The following is a 24,538-nucleotide window of genomic DNA, read 5'->3' as shown; positions in this document are numbered from 1 at the left end:
GCATTTAACATGGACAGATTTTTATGCAATTTTTGTGATATTTGCTTGTGTTAAATTTGATAATGGTAGGATTGCTTGCGAAAATAAGGGCCTAAGGCAGTGGCACCCCACTCCAGTACTCTTGCCTGGAAAATCCCATGGACAGGGAAGCCTGGTAGGCTCCAGTCCATTGGGTCACTAAGAGTCGGACGGGACTGAGCGACTTCACTTTCACTTCTCACTTTCATGCATTGGAGAAGGAAGTGGCAACCCACTCCAGTGTTCTTGCCTGGAGAATCCCAGGGACGGGGGAGCCTGGTGGGCTGCCGTCTGTGGGGTTGCACAGAGTCAGTCTGAAGCGACTTAGCAGCAGCAGCAGCAAGGTAACACAGCAAGTAGATTGAGAGTGTAAACTCCAGAAATAGATTGCTCTGTCTTGAGTATTGTCCCTGGACAGATAAGCTGTTTGCCTTCTAAGCCTTAGTTTCATCATTTCAAAAATGGAGACAAAGATAGATACTTCCTATATCTGTCATTTTAGAATTCAATAAATAACGCATGCAAAGCCTTTAACCAGTGCTTGGTGAAGAGTAACATAATCAATTAACAGAGGTTATTAATCAATTTGAGGAATATATGTGTTAGCATAGTAAACAGTAACAGTTTTTTTCAGTATTCATTCATTTTGATTTTTTTTAATTTATTCATTTTGGTTTTGAGTTCATTTAGATTACATTTTGTTTTCCCTATAAATGAGGCAACTTCAATAAAGAAAAACACTTAAATTTGATTTAAACAGTGACAGTTGACTATTTTTAAATTCAAATTATCACTTTGTTTTATGACTGGACTTTTTTTTTGTTTATAACTTGTTAATTGTAGTATATCTTTTGTAATACTTCCCTTAAGGTCATTTTGTTCTTAAAGTACAATCTGTATTTCATATATTTTAATTTTTCTGTTTAAGTAAAACCATTATTTAATAATTAAAAGTGATCTATTTTGCCACGTCTCAAATTTGATGTGTATATTTCATTATTTTAAAAATAGTTTGTCATAGTTTGGATTAAATAACTACTCAGGAAGTATTTTGTTAATTTTCATATTTCTGCTCCCTGTATTTCAGATTTATTAATTTTTTAGGACTAGACGGGATTTTGCTGTCTTACATATATTGGCAGTTTATTAATGGAAAAATCTCTCTATATAATTTTTTATAAGCTATCAACACACTTAGGTATGTGCCCAGAAATATTTTCCCTGTTTCTTTCCAACCATTGCATACATTCAAATCACTAAATCTGTGGTTTGAAGATCTGCTATGTTTCAGACAGTTTTCCCAGGAGCCACCTGCCAATACACAAGATGCAGGAAATGTGAATTTGATCCCTGGATCAGGAGGATTCCCTGAAGGAGGAAATGGCGACCCACTCCAGTATTCTTGCCTGGAAAATTCCATGGGCAAAGGAGCCTGGTGGGCTACAGCCCATATGGGGTTGCAAAGAGGACATGACTGAGCATGCACACATGCGTGCGTGTTCCAGGGGCTGTGATAAACACTGGGAATCTAGACTCAAATAAGACCCAACTTATACCCTCAAAGAATTAAAATACTTTGTTGAAATCAAGTTAAAACATATCTACAGAATTTCCCAATTTCTAAATTACTAGAAAAGGATATTTACAATTGAATCATGAAAAATGCATTTCCCTAAAAGTTTTCAAAACGTTTATCTAGGGCTAGCAAATCTTCTGCCCTTTGGCTATAATTTTTAGTTTCTAAACATTTATATTTTCCTTTTTTGTGAACATTAAAGTAGCATTTTCCCGTCTCCGTGATAGCATTTTAATATTGAACATTGTTTTCTCAAAGAATGACAGAAATGCATTAATTATGACTAAACTTTCTTTCAGTTCAGTTCAGTCACTCAGTCATGTCCCAGTCTTTACGACCCACAGCACACTAGACCTCCCTGTCCATCACCAGCTCCCGGAGTCTACCCAAACCCATGTCCATTGAGTTTTGAAAAAGTCCAGTTTGTCAGTTTTTTTTGTTTGTTTCCTGTGCCTTTGACATCATGTCCAAGAAATCATTGCCAGATCCGGTGTCATGAAGCTTTTCCCATGTTTTCTTATAAGAATTTTATAGTTTTAGCTCTGATGTTTGAGTCTTTGATCCATATTGTGTTAATTTTTGTATAATAGTGTTATTTAAGGGATCTGACTTCATTTATTTGCATGTGAATATCTAGTTTTTCCAGCATCATTTTTAGAAAAGACTGTTCTTTCCCCTCATTAGACTTATTAGAAAAGACCCTGATGCTGGGAAAGATTGAAGGCAGGAGGAGGAGGGGATGACAGAGGATGAGATGGTTGGATGGCATCACCAACTTGATGGACCTGAGTTTGAGCAAGCTCTGAGAGTTGGTGATGAACAGGGAAGCCTGGCAGCTGCAGTCCATGGGGTCACAGAGTCAGAAACAACCGAGCAACTGAACTGAGCTGTCATTTCCCCTATTGAATGGTAGTGGTGCTCTTGTTGAGGATTATTTGAAGCCCTTTTATTTTTTTATTTTTTATTTATTTTTTTTTATTTTTAAACTTTACATAATTGTATTAGTTTTGCCAAATATCAAAATGAATCCATCACAGGTATACATGTGCTCCCCATCCTGAACCCTCCTCCCTCCTCCCTCCAAGGCCTTTTAAAAAATTTATTTTTGCACTCTCTATTCTATTTCATTGGTCTATATGACATTACCACAGTTTTGATTACTGTCACTTTAGTATTAAGTTTTGAAATCATGAAGTGTGAGTCCTTCAACTTTCTTCTTCTTTTTCAAGATTATTTTCCCTGTTTGTTTATGGTGTTTCAAAATGTAGACCAACTTGTACAGTCACATTTTCTTATTTATTGAAAGCATTTGTGCTTGATAAACAAGATTAATATCTTTAGTTTTCATTTCACCCACTGAACAGATGGGAAAAAAATCCGTCTTCCTCTGAGTTTTTAGAGTTCTGCTTATCTAAAGTTCAGAGTGTATATATCTAACTATAGTCAACATTTACTTAACTAATGTGAACCCCAAGATGACATTGTCAATCCTTCTTTGTTAATTTCTGTGTTTTCAACCAGTTTTTCATTTTACTCAAAGTGAGGTACAGAGTAGCAGTTCTGTTTACTGCCTTTGTCTTTATGAATGATTCTTGAGAGATGCTAACTACTTTAGTTGAACCTTTGCTCCTGGACTTTTTTCATTTAAACTTTACTGATCTTTTTTGTCCCTTTGATTTAGTGTCCTGCTTTTTTCTTGTTTTTCCTGGATTCCCTAATTTGGAACCAAATAGAAAGCTATTGCAAAGAATTGGGTAAAAAACTTAGAAAACTTTTTTTCATGTCAATTATTTTTATTGTGCTACTGGCACAAAAGAATGAAATTGTTTCTGAATTATGTTTAGGTCTTTAAATTACTCATTTAACAAGTTCATTTAAATAAATAACTTAGAAAACTTTGAAGTATTCCCCTACAAAATACTCTGGTAAAATGATAATTTTTACTTACTAAATTAAATTTTTGATAGAATATTAAATACAAATATCTTACAAATGTTTTACCTGGTATTACTGTAAATGTAAAATTGTTCATAAGCATTTAAACTAGGGTTTAATTTTAACCGATTTTCAGAATGTTGAATCTGTTACAAAGCAAGCTATATAGTAGCATAAGAATAGGGAACCAGAAATGTATAATTTGGTGTTTGTATAATTGATTTCAGTATAATAAACACATTTAGAAAGGCTGAGCTAATGGATAATTGATGGCCTAGAGTTGGCAGAAGTATATAGAAAAAACAATCATTCTTGGATTGTTGTTTTATTACAGAATAGTATTATACCTGCCCTTTTGAACATTTAAGTTTCATTTTTACCTTATGATTTTGTTTTATTTACAGGTCCTCCTCCTATCCCTGCAGAACCTATTGTTTCACCTGAACCAGTATATGTTTCAAAAGTACATTATGGTAGGAAAGTCCTTTATGATAATTTTTAAAAGAAGATTAACCCAATTAAAAATTATAACAGCATACAATTAAAATATGCATAGGTATGAAAATGTGCATTAGTATTTTATTATTCAAACCTGTCACACTTCTACAAAGATGAGTATTTCCTTCCATACTCTGCTAAAAATTAGACAAATAATAAAATTGGAGAGGAACAATTGAAGAAGTGGCTTTTTTCCTATGAAGAGATGACTTATAAATATCATGTAACTGCTTTTTTGAAAATTCTGTGCTTTGGTGGCCTGGTCATTAATGAAATCCAGTGACTTTCTGGTGCTTGATGGTTGGGATAGTCATTTCAATCTGTTCACTTTCTTTTAATGTTAGTTGTTACTCAAGCTCAAGAAAACTGTAACTGCAATTAAAGTTACTAGTTGTGTGACCTATAACCACTTACTTCTCTCTGTACACCTTAATTTCTCTACCTGTAAATTGGCTACAATAATAACTGCCTCATAGGGTTATTGTGAGGTTTAATTAATTTATGCATGTACAAAATCTTGATCAGTGCCTGGCCCACAGTAGATGCTCACTAAATAGTAACTGCTATTATTTTATTGTAGTATTTATTCTATTCAACACTATATGGTGATTGTTGTATACTTTTACCATTAGATTGTTAATCTCCTGAAAGGCAGGAAATTATCCTTAATTTCTACATTGCCTACATAGTAGTAACACTTCAGACTTTAAAATTTAGAGTATTTGCAGATCTAAAATGAAGAAGGGCATTTCTTTCTTTGTCCTTTCCAGGTCTGAGGATTAGGATTTGAAAACACTTTCAGGCTTGGTTTTCCATGGTCTTTCTGAGACAGGAAAAAGGCTGTGTACATTTGTGTGCTTGTTTCAAGTAAAAGTACTAGACCAGGGGAAATAGGCACATTCAAAAGGCAAAATCAACCAATAGTTAAATATATTCAGTCAAATATTGTCACTTGATCTAATGATCATAGGAATTGATGAACAGAAGGACAGTGAGTGATCATTTCAACAGGAATGATCTCTTAATATTGAAAGGGGCTCTAGTCTTTTCACATTCAATGGACATTTTTAATGAATAGTAGAAAGAATCTTAGGTTGATCATGGGCAGATAATACAGATTACTGGTACCCTGAGTATGTGGTTAACAATGTGTTTACAAAAATACATGAGTAGAGTCAGGTTTGGTAGGCTCAGGTAAGGAGTTAAAAAGTTAAAAATTAACAATTCTCTGTTAGGAAAGGAGGGACAAATATCATTCTTCATGCTTATGTGTAAACACAGGAGTTGAATATTATCACTTTGAAGAACAGATTTGAGATACATAAAAATCTCCTGAACAGCTCCTTTTGGGCCAGTTTTGGAAGGTATCATTTTTTCACAGCCTGTCTACTTTGCCGTATTTTTACTGGACTGTATCTTCACTTAATATAATGATATTTTGGTTCTAAAGATAGATTCAGGTTCCTTATGATACTAAGGATCACTTGAAATTAGCAGCCGGAAATCAAGGAAATGGTGTTAACATCATATATGTAATGCTTTATCTCATCCTTCACGTCCAGTGATTTGTGAGAACATTTTATTTCCTCAGCAAGCAGCACACATGTATAGGAAAAATGGTATTGCTCCTTATTCATATGCATGCTAATGAGAGATCCATTTAGTAGCAAAGATTTGTTTATATTCACAGGACTCATTATTTCCTTCAACAGCCAGTTAAGATCAAGAGTTTTATCAGTATGTTGTTAACTTCTAAATGTTCTTCATAATATTTAGGTACAACCTTTTTATATGCAGTGAAACATTGTCCTGCCACACACATAATTCTTGTTCTGTCAGTATTAATTGCAGTGTATTTTTCTGTTCTGTGTCATTGCACAAAATAATTGCTAACTATATAGTCAAAGTGAAAGTCATTGAGTCTTGTCCGACTCTTTGCGACCCCATGAACTATACAGTCTGTGGAATTCTCCAGGCCAGAATACTGGAGTGGGTAGCCTTTCCCTTCTCCAGGGTTTCATCCCCACACAGGGATCAAACCTGGGTCTCTCACATTGCAGGCAGATTCTGTACCAGCTGAGCCACAAGGGAAGCCTAACCATATAGGACGTGATGAAGCAAATTATATTCATTCTTTGGAACCATTAAGAAGGAGGGTAGCACTAATGTCTACCTCTGAATGATGCCCAAGACCAGTTGCAGAGTGGATTTTAGCATGCCCAGTTTTTATTTTTTAAAGTAGTATATATTTTTATTTATTTGTTTATATTTTTGTTCATCAAAATATCCATCTTGATAATAGAGGTTGCATTTGGAGAGGAAGACTTCTGAATATACACCTTTTATATTGCTGTTGGAGTGAAAAAAAGGTTTCATTTTAAAATATCATTAAATGAGTATGCTTCTCCTGTATCATAAGATTTTGGTGATAAGCAGAGCCAAGTTGCTGAATACTTCTCATTCATATTTTTAGTATACACTATACATTTTTACTAACACCAAAAACTAATTTTTATGCCGCACAATGGTTTTTGCAAATTTAAATGAAATATATGCTAGCAGGCAATTGTAATAATTTATACCTTCACACATTGTGGTTAGATAAAAGAATATAACCAGTAGTTCATTCTTCTTTCCCTCAGAATTTCATTTTATGATTTTATTTATGAAGTTCTTTAACTCTTTTTGATGTGACTTTACCTGTTTTTGCTAAGAAAGCTTTGACAATATTAACAAAGAAAAATTCAAGTTTGACAAATATAAATAAAAACTTGTAAATGGCCTGAGATTAGTTGTATTAACTAAGACTAATAATGTTAAAATTTTTATCATTTGTTTGCCTTTTTAATATATTTATTAAGCAGGTAAGAAAATAATTTCTATGAAAGTATATTTATATGTTTCATATATGTGCAATGCATGAGAGCAAAATTGTGTCATTACTTTTTTCCTCTGAAGATATCATGGACTGCAAACCATTTGATAAGACTACTTAGCAGCCATCATGGAACATCAGGAACTTTCAGTGGCTTAGTAAACAAGTAAACTTTGAGAAATACTCTATTAAGTGATTCTGCAACCTCTCATTCTCTAGAATAATGATTCTTCCCTAGGGATACACAAGCATATATATATATATATATACACAAGCAATAGGTGGCCAAGGTCCTATCTCAGAACCTCAAAACTTTCATATTTTTTAAAAAGTCCATGGGTAAGTTTTGATATATATTCTTGGTTATAATTCTGTAGTAATCCTAATTACTTTAAGCTACCTTTATCTCCTTTCAAAGTCTGGGTTTTTTCTTTTTTTTTGGTAGGAACATGGAACAATATCAAGAGTTTAAGTGTTTAGTGCTATTTAGTGGTTCTCAGTGGGGCAAATACTAAGGAGTATATTTTGATTATCACAGTGATTAGGGAAGACTATTGGTTTTCACTGAGATTGTGCTTGTCAGACAATGTGGGACAGTCCCTTATAACAGAGAATTGTCTTGTGTCCTGTATAACTTTTCAATATTTTATCAAATACAAATCAGTAATCTTTTAATTTGTAATACTTGCGCTTCTTTTTTTAAACAAAAATCTATCCAACAGCTCAATAACTTGTATGCTTTTAGAATGGAATGCTTTAAAATCTCAGTCATGACATAAATTATAAATTTGCTTACATACCTCTGAAAATTAACTCATTCAGTTGAAAGGTTATTCTGGCCTCTGGAATAAAGCACAGTGTTCTTCAAATTCATGTTGCATTTGATTTTTTTTTCTAGAAGGGAGACATATTCAGTTTGCAAAGATTTCACAGATTGTTAAAGAAACATTTAGTCAACTAATTTCTAGTCAATCAGACTATCTGAAATGTAGCAACTCATTAGCTGCTTTTATAATTGAAAGAGGTAAGTGTGAGTATTTGTTATGTGTTTATAGAAAAACTATTAAGTAACTTAATGATACTGTGGTAGTATTTAATTAACTTTCTTTGCCCCTATTGATAGTGGTGCTGCATTAATTTGAAATAGCCTTTTCTAGTAGGTGTGGGTTGTTAAACACACATTCTCAAAGAGATAAAGTATACTGAACAGGAACCAATAGAGAACTGCAGAATGGTAAAATACTTAACATTTTAATCAGTAACTATGTTGGAATCACTACCAACTTGAAATCTAACCTCATTATAACAAACATTGAGGACTCTCTAAAAATTAACATTTTCTTCACTATCAAGTAATAAAAGATTAAAAAATGAAAAATCATGAATCTCTGGTTTTTCCTGTAATTATTATAATGTGATTTCAATTACATTTTATCTTTTATCCTTTAATGTTCTATATTGATATTAAAAGCATTTGAATTTTATATTCATCTCTGAATAAGACACTGTAGATAAAAAAATTTCATATTTGGTTCCTATTCTTAAGGATTTTTTTTAACCTAGATAGGAAGAGAAGATATATATGATTATTCAAGGGTCAGCTTAGTTTGAAACCATGGAGCATGATACCTCCATGCTTTATTTTTTCTCTCTAGAGATTGCTTTGGTTATTTGGGTGTTTTTATGTTTCCATACAGATTTTACAGTTTGTTCCTGTTCTGTGAAAAATGCTCTTGGTATTTTAATAGGGATTGCACTAAACCTGCAGATTGCCTTGGACAGTAGTATGGTCATTTCAAAAAAATGATTTATTTATTTTAATTGGAGGCTAAAGTAATTACTTTACAATATTGTGGTGTTTTTTGCCATACACTGACATGAATCAGCTTTGGGTGTACATGTGTCACCACGTCCTGAACCCCCCTCCCACTTCCCTCCTCATCCCATCCCTCTGGGTTGTACCAGTGCACCAGCTTAGAGTGCCCTGCTTCATGCATCAAACTTGGTTTGGTCGTCTATTTCACATATGGTAATATACATGTTTCAGTGCTGTTCTCTCAAGTCATCCCACCCTCACCTTCTCACACAGAGTCCAAAGTTTGTCCTTTACATCTGTGTCTCTTTTGCTGTCTTGCATATAGGGTTGTCATTACCATCTTAATTTCTTCCAGTCTTTGAGCATGGTGTATCTTTGCATTTGTTTGTTGTCATCTTCAGTTCCTTGTCAGTATGTTACAGTTTTCTAAGTACAAGTCTTTTCCAAAACTCCTTGGTTAGATTTATTCCTATGTATTTTATTCATTCTGATATAATTTTAAGTGGTATTGCTTTCTTAATGTCTTTTTTGATAGTTCATTATTAGTATATAGAAATGCAGAAATTTTCTGTATATTAGTTTCATATCATATAACTTTACTGAATTCATGTATTAGTTGTAATAGTTTTTTGGTGGAGTCTTTAAGAATTTCTGTATATAGTATATCATGGATGGCAGTTTTACTTCTTTCCATTCAAATTGTATTCCTTTTATTTATTTTTAAATCTGATTACCATGGCTTGGACTTCCAATACTATGTGGAATAAAAGTAGTGAGGGTGAATATCTTTGTCTTAATCCTCTTAAGAGGACATTGCTTTCAGCTTTTCACCATTGAGTATGATGTTGGCTGTGATTTGTCATATATGGCATTTATTATGTTGAGGTATGTTCTATCTCTACCCACTTTGTTGAGAGTTTTTTGTTTTTAATCATAAAGCATGTTAAATTTTGCTGAAAGCTTTTTCTTCACCTATTGAGATAATGTACTTTTTAGTTTTCAGTTGTTTATATGGTGTGTCACATTGATTTGTGGATATTAAACCATCCTAGCATGCCTCGAATAAATCTCACTTGATTATGGTATATGATCTTTCTGCTAATGTATTGTTGAATTTGGTTTGCTAATAATTTGCTGAAGATTTTTTTGCATATGTGTTCTTCAAGCATATTGATCTGTAAATTTTTTTTGTGTGGTATCTTTGTATGGTTTTGGTATCAGCATAATGCTGGCCTTGTAAAGTGAGTTTGAAAGTGACCTTTCCTCTTTAATTTTTTGGAATAGTTTAAGAAGGATGGGTATTAACTCTTCTCTAAATGTTTGGTAGAAGTCACCTGTGAAGCCATCTAGTTCTGGACTTTTGTTTGTTGGGAGTTTTTATATTACTGATTCAATTTCATTACTGGTGATTAATCTGTTCATATTTTCTGTTTCTGCCTGGTGGGTCTTTGGAGATTGTATGTTTCTAGGTATTTATTATTGCTTGTGCATTTTATTGGCAAATTATGGTTCATAGTAATCTCTCATATTTCTTTATATTTCTGTGGCATCAGTTGTAATTTAACCTTTTTCATTTCTGATTTTATTTATGTGGCTTGTCTTTTTTTTATGTATCTGGCTAAAGGTTATAAATTTTGTTTCTTTTCAAAGAACCAACTGTTTTTTCCATTGATCTTTTTTGTTTTTTTCAGTCTCTATTTTATTCATTTCCATTGTTATCTTTATGATTTCTACTAACCTTTGTTGTTGTTCCGTTGCTCAGTCATGTCCGACTCTCTGCAGCCCCATGGACTGCAATATGCCAGGCTTCCCTGTTCTTCACAATCTCCTGGAGTTTGCTCAAAATTCTAACTTTAGTTTTTGTTTCTTCTTATATTCTAGTTCCTTTAGGTATAAGGTTGGATGACTTGTTTGAAAATTTTCTTCTTTCCTGAAGTAGACTTATTTATTTTATTTTGGCTGTGCTGCATCTTCATTGCTGCACTGGCTTTTTCTCTAGTTGCTGTGAGAAGGGGCTACTCTCTAGTTTGACTGTGTGGTCTCAGTAGTTGCAGTGCACCAGCTTAATTGCTCCCTGGCATGTGAGACCTTCCCAGTCAGTCAGTCAGTCAGTCAGTTCAGTCGCTCAGTCGTGTCCAACTCTTTGCCAGACCAGGGGTCAAACCCTTGTTCTCTGCATTGGCAGGCAGATTCTTAACCACCGGACCACCTAAGAAGTCCCTAGACTTGTTTTAATTTCAGTCTTATATCTGCTTTTGCTACATCCCATAGATTTTGGGTCATTGTATTTGCATTTTCATTTGTGTCTAGATATTTTTTTAAATTTCCTCTTTGATTTCTTCAGTGACCCATTGATTGTTTAGTACCATGTTGTTTAAAATACATGTGTTTGTGTTTATGTTTCTTTTCTTGTAATTGATTTCCACGTTCATAGCATTGTGGTCAGAAAAGATGCTTCATATTAATATGATTTCAGTCTTCTTAAATTTATTGAGACTTATTTTGTGTCATAGCATGTGATCTGTCCTGGAGATTGTTTCATACACTTGAAAAGAATGTATATTCTGCTATTTTGATGAAATGTTCCATATATGTTCAATTCTGTCTGGTCTGGTGTGTCATCTAAGACCAGTGTTTTCAAATTAATTTTATGTCTGGATGGTCTGGCTATTGATGTAAATGGGGTGTAGCCCCCTACTATTGTATTATTGTCAATTTCTCCCATTATGTTTATTAATACATTCTTTATGTATCTGGATTCTCCTATGTTGAATGCTTTACGTTTACACTCGCTATGTGTTCTTTTCAGATTGATCCCTTTATCATTGTATAGTGCCCTTTTTTATCTTTTTACTGTCTTTTTCTTCATTTGCATGGAAAATCTTTGTCCCTTTCACTTTCAACCTGTGTGTTTTTGTAGATCTCAAGTGAGTCTCTTGCAGGCAGTAATGTGTATCTTGTTTTCTATTCATTCAGCTACTTTATGTCTTTTTTATTGGAGCTTTTAGTCCATTTACATTTGAAGTAATTACTGATAGGTTAATACTTATTGACATTTTGTTACTTGTTTTCAGCGTATTTTTATAGTTCTCTTTTGTTCCTTTTTTCTTTTGCTCTCTTCTCTTGTGATTTGATGACCATCTGTAGTAGTCGAGTTTGGATTCCTTTCTCTTTTTTGCGTACATCTCTATTATAGATTTTTGGTTTATGCCTACCATGAGGTTCATATATTAATATAACTATATACATGAGTGATTATTTTAAGTTGATGATCTCAAACTGAGAAGGACTGGGTTATAGAAAGTCCACATAAATAGGAGGTAAAAAGAAAAATGAATGGTATCTTCTGAACATAGGGTTTCAAATCTGAAATGGGATACAGCAAAAGGTTATTCTGTTGCCTTTATTCATAAAAGGCAAAAATTTAGACAAAGTATAATGTAAAACATCTGCCTTTTAAATTGAGATATTATTGAAGTATTTTTAAAACTTTGCTTCTTAGGAGACTCTCAAACTTTTTTTTAAACTTTTTATTTTGCACTGTAGTATAGCCAGTTGACAATGTTGTGATAGTTTCAGGTGAACAGTGAAGGGACTCAGCCGTGCATGTACATGTATCCATTCTCCCTGAAACCCACTCCCGTCCAGGCTGCCATATAACATTGAGCAGAGTTTCATGTCCTATACAATAGGTCCTTGTTGGTTGTCCATGTTAAATATAACGTGTGTACCTGACCATCCCCACCTCCCTAACTGTCCCTTCCCTTCAGCAACCATAGTTTGCTTTCTAAGTCTGTGAGCCTCTCTCTGTTTTGTAAGTAAGTTCATTTGTGGAAGACTCTCAAACTCTTATTTGAAGGTGTGGAATTATTGATATTTTTCCATATTTTTGGTCAATGGTTTTGCTGACTTTAAAATGGTAAAACAGAATTTTTCATTGAATTATAGGCCTAATTCACTCATTTAACCTAATCTCTTTTTATATTAATACCTGGCATTTATTGGGTTGGCCAAAAAGTTCCTTTTGTTTTTGAGTAAGAGACAGATTTTTTATTTTCACCAAGAATGTTGATGATGTTGTTTAGTCACTAAGCAATGTCTGACTCTTTGTGACCCCATGGACTGTAGCACACCAAGTTCCTCTGTTCTCTACTATTTCATGGAGTTTGCCCAGATTCATGTCAATTGAGTTGGTGATGCTATCTAACCATATCAAACTCTGCCACCCCCTTCTCCACCTGTTCTCAGTTTTTCCCAGGTCCAGGGTCTTTTGCAGTGAGTCAACTCTTAGCATCAGGTGACCAGTGTATTAGAGCTTCAGGAACAGTCCTTCCAATGAATATCCAGGGTTGATTTCCTTTAGGATTGACTGGTTTGATCTCCTTGCAGTCTAAGGGACTCTGAAGACTCTTTTCCAGCATCACAATTCAAAAGGATCAATTCTTTGGAGCTCAGCCTTCTTTATGGTCCAGCTCTCACATCCATATATGACTACTGGGAAACCCGTAGTTTTGGCTATACATACCTTTGTCGGCAACGTGATGTTTCTGCTTTGTAATATACTGTCTAGGTTTGTCATAGCTTTCCTTCCAAGGAGCAGGTGTCTTTTAATTTTATGGCTGCAGTCACCATCAACAGTAATTTTGGAGCCCAAGAAAATAAAATCTGTCACTGTTCCCACTTTTTATCCATCTATTTGCCATGAAGTGATGGGACCGGATGCTATGATCTTAGTTTTTTGAATGTTAAGTTTTAAGCCAGGTTTTTCACTCTACTCTTTCACTTTCATCAAGAGGCTCTTTAGTTGCTCTTCACTTTCTGCCATTACACTGGTAACATCTGCATATCTGAGGTTATTGATATTTGTCCCAGCAGTCTTGATTCCAGCTTGCAAATCATCTAGCCTGGCAATCCACATAACATACTCTGAATATAAGTTAAATAAACAGGGTGACAATATACAGCCTTGTCGTACTCCTTTCCCAACTTTGAACCACTCCATTAGTTCCATGGAACAAACCAGTCTGTTTTCCATGTCCAGTTATAACTGTTGCTTCTTGACCCACATACAGATTTTTTTAGGAGACGGGTGTAAGGTGATTTGGTATTCCATGGACATCAGACCCTGCCTGGGCTACAGTCCATGAGATAGCAAAAAGTCAGACATAACTGAGAGACTAACACACAAGGTGGTCTGGTATTCACAGCTATTTAAGAATTTTTCAGTTTGTTGTGATCAACAGTCAGAGGCTTTAGCATAGTCAATGAAGCAGAAGTAGATGATTTTCTGGAACTTGCTTGCTTTCTCCATGATCCAATGAATTTTGGCAGTTTGATCTCTGGCTCTGCTGCCTCTTTGAAACCTAGCTCATGCATCTGGAAGTTCTCCATTTACACACTGCTAAAGCCTAGCTTGAAGGATTTTGAGCAATAACCTTGCTAGCATGTGAAGTAACCACAGTAGTATGGCAGTTTGAACATTCTTTGGCATTGCCCTTCTTTAGTATTAGAATGAAAACTGACCTTTTCCAGTCCTGTGGCCACTGCTGAGTTTTCCAAATTTGCTGACTTATTGAGTGCAGCACTTTAACAGCATCATCTTTTAGGATTTGAAATAGCTCAGTTGGAATTCTGTCACCTCCATAGTTTTGTAATAATGCTTCCTATGGCCCACTTGGCTTCACAATCCAGGATATCTGAATCTAGGTAAGTGACTACATCATCATGGTTATCTGGATCATTAAGACCTTTTTTGTATAGTAGTTCTATATATTCTTGCCACCTCTTCTTAATCTATTTTAGGTCCTTACCATTTCTGTCATTTATTATGCCCATTCTTACATGAAATGTTCCCTTGTTATCTGCAGTTTTCTTGAAGAGATCTCTATAGTCTTTCCCATTCTATTGTTTTCCTGTTTCTTTGCATTGTTTATGTAAGAAGGCCTTCTCTCTCCTTACTATTCTCTGAAGCTCTACATTCAGTTGAGTTTGTCTTTCCCTTTCTCCCTTGACTTTCATTTGTCCTCTTTCCTCAGATGTTTATAAAGTCTCCTCAGACAACCACTTTGCTTTCTTGCATTTCTTTTTATTGAGGATGGTTTTGGCAACTGTCTCCTGTACAGTGTTGTGAACCTTCATTCTGTAGCTCTTCAGGCATTCTATCTACCAGATCTGATCTCTTGAATCTATTCATTACCTCTACTGTATAATCATAAGGGATTTTATTTAGGTTGTACCTAAATGGCCTAGAGGTTTTCCCTAGTTTCTTCAGTGTAAGCTTAAATTTTACATTAAGATGCTTATGATCTAAGCCTCAGTTAGCTCTTGTTTTTACTGACTGTATAGAGCTTCTCCATCTTTGACTACAAAGAATATAATCAATCTGATTTTGGTATTGACCATCTGGTGATGTCCATGTGTAGAGTCATCTCTTGTGTTGTTGTTAGAGGGTGTTTGCTATGACCGGTACATTCTCTGTCTCGGAGAAGGCAATGGCACCCCACTCCAGTACTTTTGCCTAGAAAATCCCATGGACAGAGGAGCCTGGTAGGCTGCAGTCCATGGGGTTGCTAGAGTTGGACACAACTAAGCAACTTCACTTTCACTTTTCACTTTCATGCATTGGAGAAGGAAATGGCAACCCACTCCAGTGTTCTTGCCTGGAGAATCCCAGGGATGGGGAAGCCTGGTGGGCTGCCGTCTATGGGGTCGCACAGAGTCAGACACGACTGAAGTGACTTAGCAGTAGCATCAGTTAGCAGTACATTCTCTTGACATAATTCATCAGCCTTTGCCCTGCTTCATTTTGTTCTCCAAGGCCAAACTTGCCTGTTACTCCAGGTATTTCTTGACTTCCTAATTTGCACTCTGGTCCCCTATCATGACATCTTCTATGGGTATTGGTTCTAGAAGGTGTTGTAGGTCTTCATAGAACTGGTCAGCTTCAGCTTCTTCAGCATCAGTGGTCAGGGCATAGACTTGGATTACTGGATGTTGAATGGTTTGCCTTGGAAACAAACCGAGATCATTCTGTTGTTTTTGAGCTCACACCCAAGTAATGCATTTCAGACTGTTTTGTTGACTATGACGACTGCTCTGTGTCTTCTAAGGGATTCTCTCCCATAGTAGTAGATATAATGGTCATATGAATTAAGTTCTCCCATTCCCGTCCATTTTAGTTCACTGATCCTTAAGATGTCAGTGTTCAATCTTGCCGTCTCCTACTTGACCATGTCCAATTTTCCTTGATTCATGGACATAACATTCCAGATTCCTATACAATGTTGTTCTTGACAGCTTCAGACTTTACTTTGACCACCAGACACACAGCTGACCTGCTTTGGCCCACCTGCTTCATTCTTACTAGTTGTTGTTCAGTCCCTCAGTCATGTCCAACATTTTGAGACCCAAAGAACTGCAGCATGCCAGGCTTCCATGTCCCTTCACCATCTCCCAGACCTTGTTCAAACTCATGTTCACTGAGTCAGTGATGCCATCCAACCATCTCATCCTCTGTCATCCCCTTCTCCTGGCTTCAGTCTTTGCCAGCATCAGGGTATTTTCCAATGAGTCAGCTCTTCACATCAGGTGGCCAAAGTATTGGAGCTTCAGCATCAGTCCTTCCAATTCAGGGTTGATTTCCTTTAGGGTTGACTGGTTTGATCTCCTTGCAATCCAAGGGACTCTCAAGACTTCTCAAACATCACAGTTCAAAACATCAATTCTTTGACTCTCAGCCTTCTTTATGGTCCAACTCTCACATCCATACATGACTACTGGAAAAACCATAGCTTTGACTATACATTCCTTTGTCAGCAAAGTAATGTCTATGCTTTTTAATACACTGTCCAGGCTTTTGATAGCTTTGATCCAAGGAGTGAGCATCTTTTAATTTCATGGCTTCAGTCACCGCAGTGATTTTGGAGCCGAAGAATATAAAAGTTTGTCACTGTTTTCATTGTTTCTCCATCTGTTTGCCATAGGTGATGAAACTTGATGCCATGATCTTAATTTTTTGAATGTTGAGTTTTCACCCAGCTTTTTTTCTCTTTCACCTTCATCAAGGAGCTCTTTAGCTCCTCTTCACTTTCTGCCATAAAGACGGTGTCATCTGCGTATCTGAGGTTATTAATGTTTTTCCCCGCAGTCTTGATTCCAGCTTGTGCTTCATCTAGCCTGGAATTTCACATGATGTACTCTGCATAGAAGTTAAGTAAGCAGGGTGACAGCATACAACCTAGACATACTCCTTTCCCAATTTGGAACCACTCTGTTGTTCCATGTACTGTTCTACCTGTTGCTTCTTGACCTGCATACAGGTTTCTCAGGATTGCCCTTCAGTCTTCCCCAGTAGCATATTTGACACCTTCCAACCTGTGGTGGGGGGTTCATTTTCCAGTGTCCTATGTTTTTACCTTTCCATACTATCAATGGGGTTCTCCTAACAAGAATACAAGAGTGAATTGCCATTTCTTTTTCCAATGGATCCTGTTTTTTCAGAACTCTTCACTATGACCCATCCGTTTTTGGTGGCCCTGCATGGCATGGCTCAGCTTCGGAGTTACACAAGCCCCTTTGCCACAATAAGGCTGTAATCCATGAAGGGCACTGAGAACTTTATTGAGGAACCTATTCATCATTTTGCTATACTACCTTCAGCCATTTTTCAGGCAACTTTATAATTCCATCTTCCCAAAGCTTTTTTTTCTTTTTGAGCAAAGAACTATTCCAGGTGCTGTATATAGTCTTCCAAGGAATTGAAGTTTTTTCCGTTAAGAGAATTGAAGTTTCAGTATCTCGTAAATACAGTGAGTGAATCAAAACTTCCCAGCCAAGCTGTAACAGTTTTTTCCTGGTCGTCAAATAAACCTGTGATCTAGCATCATCCTGATGGAAGATAATGCATTTTTCTGTTTACTAATTCTGGATGCTTTTCATCAAGTGATACTTTCAGTTGGTCTAGTTGGGAGCAGTACTGTTGGAATTGTTTGGTTTTCTGGAAGGAACTCAGAATAGAGGAGTCCCACCATGTTCACAAAATCACCTTCTTTCAGTGAAGACTGGCTTTTGGTGGGGTTGGTCATGGTTCACTTCACTTGCCGCATGATTTCTTCTGTTCTACATTATTGTATGGTGTCCACTTTTCATTGCCCATCACAATTTGTTTTTAAAATGGAATGTTTTCATTATGTTTAAGTAGAGAATCACATGTGGAAATACTGTCAGGAAGATTTTCTTCTCTTAATTTATGCTGACCCAAACATCAGAATGATGACCATAACCAAGCTGGTGCAAATGATTTTCAACACTAGATCTCGATATTTTGAATATGTTGGCTATTTCCCATGTGACATAATGTTGATTTTTCTCAGTTAATGACTGATTTGATCACTGTCATCTTCCACTGGTCTACTTGACCATGGAGAATTGTCCAGCAAAAAATCTTCAGCATGAAACTTTGCAAACCACTTTTGACTTCTTCGATCAGCCACAACACCTTCTCCATACATGGGAGAAAACATTTTTTACATTTCAGTTGTGTTTTTATCTTTCTTGAAACAATAAAACATAATATGCCAAAAATGTTGGTGTTTTTCTTCCATCTTCAGTATTAAAGTGGCTACACAAAGATTTACCAATTTGGATAAATTTTTTTAAATGCATGCTGATAGGATAGGTGTCACAATACAATCTTAACAGTTGTCTCAAATGAAATTAAAGGAAACTAAGTACTGCTAGTGCCACCTTACAGGGGGGAAAAAAAACGAACAAACTTTTTGGCCAATCCAGTAAATAGATGCTTAAATAACAGTTTGTTGAATATAAATATGAAAAGATGGTAAAGTAGAGGTGGAGGTTGAACATAGAGAAGGAGGAGGTCAAAATAATCTGCTTCTGTTAACCTTTTCTTTTCAGCTGGACAGCACGAAGTTGTAGCTATAGGCACAGGTGAATACAATTACAGTCAGTGCATTAAGCCAAATGGAAGAGTGTTGCATGATACTCACGCTGTTGTTACAGCAAGGAGATCTCTCCTCAGGTAAGGTAACAAATACATTTAATGCCATCAAATATTAATGCTCTTATATTAATATTAGCCTAAAGTAATCACATATGTATGTTATGATTTACAAGTGGAGTTTTACTCATCACTGAGCCAAGGATACGGTATTGTCTTACTTACCTAAGCCGTCTTATATTTTCATGTCACTTTTAGAAATATTAACTGCACTGTTTAGTCTGTGAATTTTAGTGTCTTCTATTATCACGACCTTATGAACTAAATTTTAAAAGCCATGCAACCTGTTTTTAAAGATAAAATATGTCTTCATTACTGATTAATGTAATCTGAGAGTATAGCATTAGATCTGGACCGAGTAGGCTTAGTAATACTTCACCCCTGAATTAGCCATACTTATCCAAAGGCAGAAATCAATGAGTTTCCACTCATGAAGTCTGTACAAAGTCTACCATATGGTAGAATATCAGTAAAGTATTTTTTTAGACCGGCAGATCTCAGAGAGAAGGGGGGCTGAGGTAAGCATGCCTAGTTTCTTTTTTCAAGTTTATCAGTCACTGCTCCTTATAAAAGGAAGGAGTATCTGATAATGGAGAAATAAACCAGGAATTTTACTCTTTGGAGTTTCTTTTCTGTGAAAACACAAAAAGTGGGAAATAAGCATTATTTCCTGAGGTATTCAGCTTTTGTTCTCTCACGTCACTGAATTTACTTTTCGGAAAACTTTTCTTAATGGAATTTTTCAAACACAGGTGAGACTCAGATAATTAATACCTTCATTCAGTTATCAGCATTCTGATACCAGTATCCAGTATTCATATCCAATTATTAGTGTATCCTGCTATATTAGGATTTTGTTCTTATTTAATTATGCATTCTCACTTTTTGTTGGTGGTGATTTCTTTAAAATGTAAAAAACATTTAGGCATACTGTCCTTTCTGAAAATCTTAAGTATGTATCTCTAATAATAAGAAAAAGAATCCTACAGTCTTAAAAGGAAAGCTATTGGGAAGTCCATGAAAGTAATACAGCTCACTGAAAACTACCTCTTTTGTGTTTATTTCTTCCCATCCTTGGTACTGTCAGATATACTGATGATTAATTTTTATTACATATTTCTGATGATAGGATTAAAATTATGTTTTTTTGAGTAAGCAAAATAGTATTTGTCCCCTTGAGTTGTCTTTCAGGAAATCTGTTTCACTTCTAAATTCAGTTTATGGGCTTCATTATGTTATTCCTATACTCTTAAATTTTTGTCTTCAGAACCACTACATAACAGGAACCATAATTGTTTGTCTATGTGTTTGGGGAAGATAAAATAGAAATAATGCAGAAAATTAATACTCCTAGGAGGCTGGGAGCAGAGATGTCTTGAGAAAAAGGGGGAATCAATAGAGAAATGGGTCTTTTGCAAGAAATGATAGTTGAGTACTTTTGAGTGGAGTGGTAGTCGAGGAATGATGCTTTAAGGCAGGTCACAGGGTAAACTGGGCTGTAGCTGAAGACTTCTCAAGGGACTTACATCTTCATTAAGTAAGACTAAGATTATTTTATAATAAAACTTGATTTATAGGAACATTGCTCATGACATGAATATAATGTTTAAGATACTTCATTTTTAAACATTCTTACTCAATAAAGCTCTTTTATTTTAGATACTTTTATAGACAACTTCTACTCTACTATAGCAAAAATCCTGCTATGATGGAAAAATCAATATTTTGTACAGAACCAGCTTCTGATCTACTCACCCTCAAGCAGAATATCAACATTTACCTCTATATGAACCAGTTGCCTAAAGGATCAGCCCAGATTAAGTCACAATTGTAAGTATATAGAAGCTGTTAAAAGCAACTAGGATGACCATTTATACATTCTGAATCCATATATCAAAAGAACAAGTAAATTCAAATCCATCCGTATTTTCCTTCCAGCCTTCAGAGGTTATTTGTAGGCTGCAAGAGACCACAAATTCATTCTCCCTCCCCTGCACTGTCTTACCTATTACTATTACTTAAATAGTCCACATACTCACTACTTTCTTTTACATGCTGTTGAAAATCTACTCCTTTCTGGTTGTAAGACTTTTTATAAACTTTAGGAAGTATGGATTATGCACTCTTCACAAACTAACACAGGAGTTAAGGAATGTAGTCTATTCTATAGTCAGAACTTCATTGTCTTGATGAACAGGTAGCATCAGTAGCGTGATATTTGAACAACACAGACACAAAAAGAAAGTAAAATTTACTTTAAGTCTGACCATCTAGAAATAATTATGGTTTATAGTTTGTTTAAAAGCCTTCCAGTAACACCTTTGAAAACAGGGGTGAGTTTTCCTGTAGAGAAATCTCAAGAAAAATAATTTTAGATTTTTACTGTTTTTTATATTTTATTGGAAGTCAATCTTAAATATAAATTGTCGGTTTTCTTTTTTCATTCTTTAGTTTTGTCATTAAAAAATTTTCATTTAGAGAAAGTAAATAACTCAAAAATTATGATGGGGCAAAAATCAGATTTTTATTTGATTTTAAGGGACATAAAAATGGCAATAATATGTAATTTATCCTTGTGGGAGTTCTAAATAGGGTTAATTTCCACTTGGTTTTAATCTTGTGGAACAAAGTCATTCCATCCTGGCTTGCTTTGGGTTTGCCTCTATTTCTGTTACTGAAATTAAGTGTAACTGGCAAGTTACAATTCTTAGGTATATGCAGATTTTACTTCTTTGGTTTTGATTTTTAAAGGAAGAAACTTTCTTTTCTTCCTCTAGGCGTCTTAATCCACATTCTATATCTGCATTTGAAGCCAATGAAGAACTAAGTCTCCATGTGGCTGTTGAAGGCAAAATTTATCTGACTGTCTACTGTCCTGCAGATGTTGTTAATAGAATAAGCAGTATGTCCTCAAGTGACAAGTTGACAAGATGGGAAGTGCTTGGTGTACAGGGAGCATTGCTCAGTCACTTTATACAGCCAGTTTATATCAATAGTATTCTTGTTGGTGAGTGAGATTTCAGTACCTCTTGGCCTCTTTCACTAATTACACTTTATCAGTGTAAAATCAAATTTTGCATGCATGAAGCTTTACTTAAGGTAAAATTCAGATCCATTATTATTGAGGTTTTCATTTCATGATAACTTGTAATCACACTTAGTATAATATGACTTTTATGATCTTGTGAGAAGTCTAAGAATATTTTAAGTTAGGCAATTATATGTATTCTGGGTTGAACATATGCTTTTGTTTGCACAATATTCAATGTTTCCCTTTCTTTTGGAAGAAGGTGCTTTTTTGAACTTCTCAGGTAAGCTTATATTTAGTTATTCCTGAAATAAAAAATATTAAATGCCCATTTTGGTTCTTTGCTACTTTTATACTTTTAAAAATGTATTTGGTTATGAATTGGATTCTTCTGGTTTGTGAAGTAAGTAGGAAGTAAATAGAATACAAAATAAATGACATGAACTGATAATTAACTTCTTCCTTTGGTATTTATATTTGAATGGGTTTTCAGGTATTATCTCCTCAACAGATATTTTGGACACTCAGTTTTGTAGTTTTCGCAAAGCCTTGAGAGTTACAAAGCTTTAGTTACCCTTAGGAAACAATTTAAATTCCATTACTTGACTCTTCTTTGTTTACTGTTAATTTTTGGTAATGATTGCTCACATAAAAACTTTAGCTCGTCATATGAGTAATGTTTTGTTTTTAGAAGGTACTGTTTGTTTTATTCTTGTGAGTTTTTTTATTCTGTGTATTTAAATCCATTTCTTTAATAAGTTCTATGGGCTATTTTTTTGTAGTTCTATATATACACAAAATATTATATTTTCTTGCCACTTTTGTTTAGCTTGACTTTATTAAATTATAAAAAGGAAATAATGATTATTTATTTTTCTAATATCAAGCTTATTTTCATTGCTTTGGAAACTTGTTTCACAATTCAAAAGGGTTTTCAGTGATAAGTCTTAACTTCTGTCCTAGCGCCTCAGCCACTCTTTTACCTCTGTGGCATCCATTGTTACTAGTTTCTTGTTTCCTTACCAAAGATGGTTTATGTTTATACTTTTTTAAAATTTTACACCAATGAGATAATACAGTTCACACTTTTCTGCATCCTACTCTTTTCATTTAATAATGTATCTTGGAAATTTTTCCCTATGAAGACTTTTTTCATTATTATTCATAACTCTCTTATGGTATTTCTTTGTATAAACATACTATAATTTATTTAACCAGTTGTGGGTTGATGGAACTTTAGATTGTTTCTAATCTTTTGCAGCTACCAAATGCTACAGTGAACCTTGACCTTTTTATGTTTGTCATTGACACAAAAGTAAAATATATGTAAATGTAAAATGAATTCCTAGAAGTAGAATTGCAGGTCAGAAATACATGAATTTCCAGTTTTGAAAATTATTGCCAAGTTACTCTCCAAATTATATTCTCACTAGCAATATATGAGAGTACCTCTTTGAAGTTACTTCTTTTTTTCCAAATATATATTCTTATAGATGATTTATTTCTTAAATTTAAATTGGATACCAGAATTATTCTGTTTTCTTTAGTCAAAAAATTCTCTCTGACACTTCAAATTTTTCTCAATCTTCTTTAAGAAAGGCTATTTTCTTGATAAATGTCTACAGAATGTCTAATAAATGTCTATACATTCTCTAGAGTCACAACTTTGAAATGCAAGGCTTTGGTTCTTGTAAAGAAAGATATTTTACAGTCTGTCATTTGTATAACATAACTTCAAAATATTTTAGTCTCTTAAAAGGATGGACTCAAATAGATTATTTTGAAATTATGTAGTATTCAGTGGTTTGGACTGGGGCTTAACAATTAGATCTCATAATTTGACTACCATCTTGTACATGGGAATGGGAACACCAGGAAGCAATAAAAATACTATAAGACTTTGTAAAATTACTCCTGATCTCTTTTCTTTGCGTCTTTATGGGACATATCTAGAGTTAATTAATTGGTGTTCTGTCTGAGAAAGCCGAAACAGATTTTAATGTTTGTTTAAAATGCAGATTTCTCAGCCTCTTAAGATCTCTATTCTCTCTCTGGGGGATAGCCCCAAGAATATACATTTTAAAAGGGCACCACCAGTGATTCTGATACAGATAATATGAATGGCTCATTGAGAAATACTCACTGTACATTTAAAAGTGTGATATGTACAGTTAAATGAATCTTAAGAGTTATTGAACTTAAGCTTCTCATTATTATATAAATTATTTTTATGCCATTTCTGATCATCTAACTCTAGTTTAAAAGGATCCAGTAATGTGGGATTTAATGACAATCTGTTCCATTAATTGGGTGCTCCAATTGATTTTAAAAATTACTCTTTAGGATTGAAATTCGCTTCCCTTTCACTTTGAACTAAATGACAATACAGATTAAATCTCAATTATTTGATGATAATGACCTTGTCTCTTTTTCTCTTGTCTTATGAAATCTTTTGCAGTTCTTTATTTTGATTCTTAAAAACGTAAGTTATTTTATCAATAATAGATCAGTTACAGGTGGAAAGAGAATTATATTTGAAGACTTCATTTTACTTTCAAAAAGTTTTCAGAGACTAATTTCATACTTTAGATGTTTTCAGATACTCATTTTGTCTGTGGTAATATTCTTTCCTTTTTTAAGAAAAAAATCTTAAACTTGCTTTTTAAAAAGGCACTATTATTTTAATAGAAAATAAAAAGACCGTATGTATGTGTTAGTTAGTTTACTGTAACCCTGTATGAGAGACAGCAAAAGAGACACAGATATATAGAACC

General features: G+C 34.5%; 1 protein-coding gene across 2 annotated transcripts in view; it reads left to right on the top strand.

Annotated features, from left to right (window-relative positions):
* The window catches only part of ADAD1 (adenosine deaminase domain containing 1 (testis-specific)), a 44,864-nt gene that overhangs the window by 4,478 nt on the left and 15,848 nt on the right, over positions 1–24,538 (top strand). Inside the window, exons 4-8 of one of the 2 annotated variants that reach the window (XM_010860279.1) lie at positions 3,934–4,002; positions 7,801–7,926; positions 18,634–18,757; positions 20,429–20,566; positions 21,514–21,743. In XM_010860279.1, coding sequence (XP_010858581.1) covers positions 3,934–4,002; positions 7,801–7,926; positions 18,634–18,757; positions 20,429–20,566; positions 21,514–21,743 — 687 coding nt within the window. Of the gene's footprint in view, positions 1–3,933; positions 4,003–7,800; positions 7,927–18,633; positions 18,758–20,395; positions 20,567–21,513; positions 21,744–24,538 lie in introns of both variants that reach the window. The other variant, XM_010860278.1, reaches the window with a different exon arrangement.

Source organism: Bison bison, unplaced genomic scaffold (genome assembly GCF_000754665.1).
Source record: "Bison bison bison isolate TAMUID 2011002044 unplaced genomic scaffold, Bison_UMD1.0 scf7180017864465, whole genome shotgun sequence".
NCBI classification, from domain to species: domain Eukaryota; kingdom Metazoa; phylum Chordata; class Mammalia; order Artiodactyla; family Bovidae; genus Bison; species Bison bison.
The sequence above is the reverse complement of the archived record's forward strand: the minus strand, read 5'-3'. Positions and strand labels throughout refer to the sequence as shown.